The sequence below is a fragment of the Coturnix japonica genome, chromosome 1 (genome assembly GCF_054131305.1).
Source record: "Coturnix japonica strain WE chromosome 1, WE-NBRP24, whole genome shotgun sequence".
In the NCBI taxonomy this organism is placed as follows: domain Eukaryota; kingdom Metazoa; phylum Chordata; class Aves; order Galliformes; family Phasianidae; genus Coturnix; species Coturnix japonica.
Genome location: NC_140663.1, coordinates 154,789,902 through 154,798,102, shown reverse-complemented (window position 1 = coordinate 154,798,102; position 8,201 = coordinate 154,789,902). Strand labels below are relative to the sequence as shown.

The following is an 8,201-nucleotide window of genomic DNA, read 5'->3' as shown; positions in this document are numbered from 1 at the left end:
TGATCGCAAGAAGCAGTCCCGAAGAAGCTCCCTCGCAAGGATCTGTGATGCTGACAGGGCGGCAGAAGCACTTCAGCACCATGGCCAGCACCAGGCACCCGCCTGCCCGCGGAGCTCGGCGGTGAAGGAGGCGACCAGCGGGGGACCGAGAAAAGTTGAGGGGGGGATTTCCAGCTGATGATAATCTTTTATGGAGACCAGCCAAAGGAAAGGTCAAAGCATGACCTCTGACCTCCTGTGCTGTATTTTAATCCGAGGAAAGAACAGAGCTATTTCACTGAATCAAATGGAATAGAGAACACGCGTCTGCTCTTTGATCGCGCTCTTCACAATGTGTTGGACTGCAGGCAACAGAAGCAGTAATAGGTGTTTTTTGTCTTCATTACAGTAAGTGGCAAAACTCTTTGTCAGATGAGGACAAGGGTTGCAGCTACTGGTTACAAGATTTGGGGTTAAATTAAGAAGCTAAAAGAGAAAAGTGTAACGGGGTCGAAGAAGCACATTATGTTTAAAAAGATCCATTCCATATTTCATCCCAACTCCCACCGAAAAAATGCAACAGATGACATTCCTTACTGGGACGGCACAGGTTCTGCTGTCAGATTGATCCGCAGCACTTCTATGTATGTCCTCGGAGATGAGCAGGAAAAAGTTAGTGAACCATTAAAAAAAAGCAAAAGTACAAACAGCATTGACTCCTGCAGCCAGTCAAAAGAGGAAGACAGGGAGTGGATGTACTCTAAGACTCAGGACTGCTTGAAGTACTTACAGGACTTGTTAGCCTTGAGGAAAAAATATCTTGATAACATTAATAAGTTGAAATCTATGCATATGACTGCAGATTCCCCAACATCCACAAAATCATCCAAATCTGGAAAGAAGTCATTTCTTCCACTTCCCTCCAAAGACTTTTCTAAGGTAATTCCTAAGAACTTTTATTGTGTGGTTGAACTATAAAGCAATTAGATGTATGACCTATGTTGATTTTCTGACTTACTGGTCTCAGCTGTCTGCCTTTTGTTGTTGCTGTTATTTCATTGAACTACTACTAAACGCCCTAAGATACTTCCAGAATCACTTGAATGTCAAGTATGAATGACTGGTCATGGAAAGAATTACATGTGTTTCTAGAGGTATGGAGAGAAAATAAGAGAAAATAAGAAATATGAGGAGATGGGAAGTATCTGAAAACTTGTTATGAAGGAGATGTTTTCCCTCAGCTCTGTCAGACTACGTAAGTGGCTCAGAGTTCTCAGCTGTGGTTACCTGTAGTTGCTAATGACTGAAAAGCTCAGTAGTCCCTGTGTTTGCTGGTAGCCTTCTCACTGGCAGAAATTACTTACAGAAAATAATTGTGTTTTCTGTGACACAGCTGTGATTTTCTTTGACAGCTTGTCAGCGCTACATTCATCATCTGTGCAAACTCTACTGATACACTGTAGGCAAAGGAGAATTGGTAGTGGTTCCTTTCTCAGAATTAATGAACTGCTAGGTAGTTTTGAAGCAGACACCATAGTTCTTCATCCATTGCTATAATGATACCTCAGAATAGCACTGATATTTTTTGTTGTTGCAGTTTGTTTCTATAAGTCCTAGAGGGAAAAGCAATACAACTTTCTGTAGGGCCGCACCTTTTAAGTTGCACGTCACTAGACTGGTCAGTAGTTTGTTTGACTGTGGTGTTGATTCAGCAAGGAAAAGGAAAAAAATTAATTGCAGCAGGTGGGGAGATCTATTCAGGAAACCAGAGCAACATGGCTTTGGCAGCAGACATGCAAGTTACCCAGTACAGCCTTTTAATTGGATACTAATAAGAATGGTGGGAAGAAGGGATGTAATGGATTACCTACTGACTAGGCCAGGTAGACTTTACCAGGAAACTATTCCACATTTATATGCTTTTTCACAGCATAATGTCAGAATAGCTCAGGCTGAGTTCTGTTGCAGACATTAACCAAAGGACAAGATTCATATTTTTAGAGCTAGATACCACATTTTTTCATCGTACATCTTGATCTAGCACCCATTCAGTTAGTGGGAATCCCACAGTTGGTTTTATTGGTTTTTATGTCACTTTTTAATGCTTTGAGCAAAAAACAGTATTCAGTTAAGGGGTCTGGTGAAGACATTTTGTAAAGACTTTACCATTTAGGACTAGGGAAACATCCAAAGAGAATGACTGAGTTGTAGGAAAGTGGTATGGTGGTGCCAGGGGACCAGGAGACGAATCTCAACACTACAAGATATATAAACTGCAAACTAGTTTTTCATGCACAGAGATTGGCTTGATGCAGGGGACAGTTATAGCATGTCATTTCCCCTGATGAGCTGAGCAGTGATGTAATGGAGCATGAAACATGGCTAACCACTAGGCAGAGGAGAAATACGAGTGCAAAGGAACATCTAAACCACAGACCAAGAGTCTGTGAGATAGACTGTGTAGAGTGTAGGAATCTAGATTCAGAATTTGTCACTTGTGGCTTGTGAAAAAAGAACAGAGAAGTGTGTAAGATTCTAGAGCATACACTTCTAAAAAATGTCTTTTAAGTAATAAAGGCTTAGTTATAATAGCAGTGACTATTCTCAGTCAATGTGTGGTAGCAGTCATCTTTTAGCACTTCTGAAGGTGCCAATCAATCTAGAATGTCAGAAGGGGAAGCCGACTCATCTCCGCCTGCACCATCCCACAGAATGGGAAGCAAACTCGTCCATCAGAGATGTGACACAGCATATATATTTTGCTTGTGCATTTGAAACCCAGGACAATAAGTTGCTGATTCAGAATTGCTCTGGCAATTGGACTGGTGGGGAAAATGCACAGCCCTTCATTAGGCAGAGCCTTCATGAATGGCAGAAGGGTTCATCCTGTACTGACCTACAGAATAAATAACCGAGGCTTTATGAATGCTTCAGCATCTATAGACAGACATTTGCTTTTTTAACAAGACAGGCTCCTAATTTGACACCCCACGGCTTTCCTGTGGGAATTATCATAGTGTTGAATGACTCATTTTTTAGCACTCACGGTCCTTTTCCATATAAAAAAAAAAAAGACTTTAGACATTTAGATCTGGATTTCATTTCATCAAACCAAGGCATTTTAATAAGATACTTAAATTAGCAACCAAGTTGCTCTACGATCCCTCTGCAGTAAGGGAATAGAGCTGACTGAAGAGGGGAATTCAGCCTACCTAGGTTCTGACTCATCTTTTGAAGGTACTTGAGCGCTGCATTAATTAAAGAAGTAACCTGGTATGACTCCATTTCTAATGTGTGCATCTCATTAGGTGCCTAGCACTAGGCAGGAAGAATTTGTCCACAGTGCTCAGCTGTCACCTAGCCACCCAATTAGATGTCTCAAAAGAGAGAGTCTGAGAGATTTTGTAAAGACATGTTGGCAGTGATGATGTGGAAGATGCCTGGAGCTGAGCATGTAACAAGATGGACACTTGGATTCATGTTCTACTTTCTTTGATGGCTGCTGTGGAGTAATCTGGACTTGGTAGCCCTTCTGAAATCTTGAAATATGGAATGAAATACAACTTTTGCAGCTTCCTTATACAATTTTCTCTTTAATATATATATTTTTTTCCCCAACCATATCTAACTTGTTTTCTTTCCCTATCTTATCAACAGACATCTATGGACAGAAGAAAAGTCTCACAGCCCAATTCAGATGTAAGAGAAGCGATAGCGTTCTTTGACTCAATTATTGCAGATCTGGATTCAGAGAGATGCCGGAGAGCTCCAGACACGGACCTGCTGAATGTGGATGTTGATTTTGCAGGTGAAGAATAAAACAGAAAAAATAAGTTTACTTTTAATGTGTAATGAGTAAAGGGAAGAGTGGCCATGTAAGACCAAATTTACTTAAATGACAATTTTCCTCTCAGTTTTGCTTCTAAGATTTAAGAGCATTAGAATAATAGAATGGTTTGGATTGGAAGGGACCTCTAAGATCATCTAGTCCAACCATTAACCCATCCCCACCATGCTCACTAACCATGTTTCTCAGAGCCACATCTCTCTGGCTAGGGAACATACACGAAACAGATCAGACCAGTTCTGTCCTCAAGTGCATATTGGAGGACTTTGACACAAGTGTTCATATTGCAGGCACTGAAACATTAGATAAGATGAATCACACCCAAAGTGACTTCCCAAAGATGAAATGACATCCAAAAGATGAAAGCTGTTAATAGGTGTTTTCTTGGTTATTCAACATAATTACCAAGAAGGAACAGGCAACCCCCCTATTCTTTTATTGTATATATAGAAATATCATGAGTGTCCTGTTTTTTTCCTAGCAGCTGATATGGTTCTGTGGTTTGTATTTAGAATAATGTTTATAACACACTGATGTTCTGGTTGATGCTGAGCAGTGCTTGCACAGTCACAGATGTTTCAGCTTCTCATGCTGCCCTACCAGTGAGGGGGCTGAGGGGTAGGAGCTGGGGAGACAGCTTCTGGACAGAACCAGGACAACTGTCACAGACTGGCCAAAGGGATGTCCCATTCCACGTGGCATTGTGCTGAACATTAAAAGTGGGGGAGCTGGTTTGAGGTGAGGGGAACCGTGCTTTGGGACTGGATGGATCTTGGTCAAAGGGTGGTGAGAAATTGTGTTGTGCATTGCCTACTTTTTTGTTTGTTCTTGTTGTTATTTTTTCCCCTTTTCTTTCTTTTCTTTCTTCCTTTCTTATTAAGCTGTCTATATCTCAAGCCTTGAGTTCATTTCAGTTTTCTCCCCCATTCTACAGAAGGGGAGTGAGTGATCTGTTGTGTGGTGCTTAACTTTCTTCTGGGTTAAACCAAGACAACTGACAGACTCTGCTAACCTGGGACTACCTTCTGTCTTTCAGTGGCTACCAGCACAAGTGAACACAGTTTACATTCAAACTGGATCCTTCGTGCTCCTCGCAGGTACTCAGAAGATGCTGCCCAAACAGCAAAGGCTGCAAACCAGTCACAAAAAAACAGCCAACGAAGAACCACTGGCTCTAGAAAGAGGTTGGAAAGGCATCCCATGTACTTGCCCAAAGCTGTGGAAGGAGCATATAACACATTAAAATTTAAGCCCAAAACACGAAAGAAAGAACACTGAAAGAACATTCCATCTTCAGCTGAAGACAGAGCATTTGAAACAGGGCATGGAAGACTTGATGCTCTTTCTTTTTTTACTCCCAGCCCATCTTTTGCACTCTAGAAGTAACGTGTGCACTCACTGAAGATTCCTCATTTTGTATACACTTCAAGCCATGGCAATTCCAACACTGGACTCACATGAGGATTTAATTCATCGAGTTCATCGTGCCTAACAATACTGCTTTGTTATTCGGCACTGGGGAGGAACTCCCAACTTGACCACCCTTCTTATAGTGCTGTTATTGAAAGCAACGATTCAGAAATTATCTGGTGTGGTAAATTATCTTCTGACTCCAGTACAGCAAGACAGTGCAGCTGATACGCTATGAGCTTTTGCACCAGTGTTTCCTACTTCAGAGCAGAGAAGCAGAGTTTTCTGTTTTTGTATGTGAAAATTTTGTCTGTGCCATTGTTGACTCTGTGGTCTGAGAGCATACAGCAGCACAGAGATACAAGAAAGCTGTGGTACAAGCAGAATAGGCTGTAGTGAAGGCATCAGCATCAGATACCTACTGCTGCTTTGAGGAATAGCTTCAGTGTGTTTTTGGGAAAAAAAAATAGCCAAGTACTTTGCTTGGTAGTGGGAATAGTTCAGTACTTGGGCACTACAGGATCAAAGGATTTGCTGCTTGCAAAAATATGCTCAGCTGTTACACCACCTCTTAGTTTACATCTATTTCATCATCTGGATGCTGAGTAAACTGGAATCAAATGCTAGGAACGCAGGCATCCTGCTATGCATGGAAAGTGCTTGATGTCTTAGAAAAGAACACTTTGTGAATGGAGTGAAGCAAAGGTTATCCTCAAGGGCAGAATGCAATTTGCAGGTAAATCCACTACATCAGCCTTAGTTTATACACAGTATTCTGATTTCTGCCAGCCCATCATTACATATTACATATATTAGGAAGAATTTAGTCCAGAGGTGCTCCTCTTCAGGCTTTTTCATCTTAGAGGTGATGTTTTCCATGTGACACATGAAATCATCAAGAGCCATACTCTGCCTCTTTTTCTGTTTATACCACAGGCATCAGCCTGAGACATCCCCAGCTCTTGCTTGGTCTTAGGAATTTGCTAAGATGTTTGGATCAAGAGTTTCTTAACCCTATAATTTTTTCTTCTGATGTTCTATTGATGATTGACATTGACAGATAAATCACAACAACACTGATGTGACCATTTCTCATTTCTACATTTTGTAGGTTATGTGCCCACAGGCTTGGATGGATAAATTTTGTAAGGCACCAATGATCAATATAACCTATCTGATACATAATTTACATTTAATTTAACTAGTGCAAACTCAGGAAGTTTGTGGACAACACCAAGCCGAATTGATACACTGGAAGAAAAGGAAGCCATCCAGAGGGACCTGGAGCTTGTTTAGCTTGGAGAAGAAAAGGCTCCAGGGAAACCTTATTGTGGCCTTCCAGTACTTGAACAGAGTGTATAAACAGGAGGGGAACAGCTGTTTATGAGGGGGGACAGTGATAGGACAAAGGGGAATGGTTTTAAACTGAGACAGGGGAGGTTTAGGTTAGATATTAGGAGGAAGTTTTTCACTCCGAGGGTGGTGATGCACTGGAACAGGTTGCCCAAGGAGGTTGTGGATGCCCCATCCCTGGAGGCATTCAAGGCCAGGCTGGATGTGGCTCTGGGCAGCCTGGTCTGGTGGTTGGTGACCCTGCACATAGCAGGGGGTTGAAACTGGATGATCATTGTGGTCCTTTTCAACCAAGGCTATTATATGATTCTGTGATTCTATAACCACTGCGAACATTGTACTCACCACACAGAATACTTGGCAGGTGGCAGTTCTGATGTATGTTCCCAGTCTTTGGGACTATGTTTTTCAACCAGCATTTCTTCTATGAGGAGGAAGAACCTCTCTCAGAGATTTCACTGATCTAGGACACTTTCTGTCATAAGATAGGAGAGTGCCAAAAAACTGATGCTGTTCTTTCCACAGCTGGCGTCTCCTGTTTGATGAAAGCATGTTGTTTGTTTTCCTAGTGATGCTCATGAAGGAGAGAGAGGAGTTGGTTCTGTAGCACTTTAATTCCAGAGGTGTTTTGCTACTCTTGGTCTACCCAGCTCAGCCAGCATCACTGACAAAGAATCACAGAATGGATTGAGGTGGAAGGGACCTCAAAGATCATCTAGTTCCAGCCCAGGATGGACTGCCACCTGCTGGATCAAACACTAGATCAGGCTGCCCAGGGCCCCATCCAGCCTGGCCTTGAACACCTCCAGAGATGGGGTATACACAGCTTCTCTGGGCAGCCTGTACCTCAGTAAAAAATTTCTCCTTAACATCTTTGAGAAGTGCTTAAACTGAAATCTAAGTTTTGCTTCCTTGCTGTTTGTGCTTCTCACAACTGGTCTGTGTAGATAGCATTGCTGTCTTTGTAATTCACCAGTCCTGTTCTACTTCTGTAAGCATCATACATGTCTGCCTTTTATATGGCCTCTCAAAGCCACTCACTTGAGCACATGGGACAGCCAAAGCACAGCATGCTCCAAACAGAGACCCTTTCCTAAGTATCTCAAGACTGCAGCTGTGTGTTTGTGAGTAAAGGGAATGGACAGAGCTCTGGCAGCTCTGCCACCCTGAAATTGCTCTCCAAGCAGAATCTCACATGGAAATTACTGAGGAACAGGTTTCCTAAGTCTGCAGTTTACTGTTTTGATGGTGGGAAACAAAGCAAAGGTGTGGAATTGAATTCCTCCATGAGGAAAAATGGCACCCATGGACATTCATAGACATCTGTTGAACATTCATGGAGACCAAACAGTGGATGTGAGCACAGTGAGGCAATGAGGGCTGCATTTCAACATCAGTGACAGGACAGTGGGTCACCTCCATCAGCACAGTTTTTTATGAGCATGACATGCAGGTTCATTACTGGTGAAAATGCACAGCTAATGGTTGTCACTATGTTGGAAAACAGTGTTTTGTAGTTGAGAATTTTCTCTATCAAATAGTGGTATTGTACTCTTTGTATCTTGTAATTTTCATTAAAATAAATGGGAGGTGTTGCTTTCAGAGCAACCTA

At 42.1% G+C, this 8,201-nt stretch overlaps 1 protein-coding gene across 1 annotated transcript; it reads left to right on the top strand.

Annotated features, from left to right (window-relative positions):
* On the top strand, positions 1 to 8,201 carry C1H13orf42 (chromosome 1 C13orf42 homolog). The gene is made up of 3 exons (XM_032445263.2): positions 1 to 918; positions 3,637 to 3,787; positions 4,863 to 8,201. Exons 1-3 carry the CDS (start codon positions 505 to 507, stop codon positions 5,102 to 5,104), a joined length of 807 nt encoding a protein of 268 aa, XP_032301154.2. The 5' UTR covers positions 1 to 504; the 3' UTR covers positions 5,105 to 8,201.

Bases quoted from the DNA above. Each gene is read 5' to 3' on its own strand.
- C1H13orf42 (XM_032445263.2), top strand. From the start codon at position 505: ATGTTTAAAAAGATCCATTCCATATTTCATCCCAACTCCCACCGAAAA. The intron at 919-3,636 runs GTAATTCCTAAG...TCTTATCAACAG, and splicing joins CCTCCAAAGACTTTTCTAAG to ACATCTATGGACAGAAGAAA. The intron at 3,788-4,862 runs GTGAAGAATAAA...TCTGTCTTTCAG, and splicing joins TGTGGATGTTGATTTTGCAG to TGGCTACCAGCACAAGTGAA.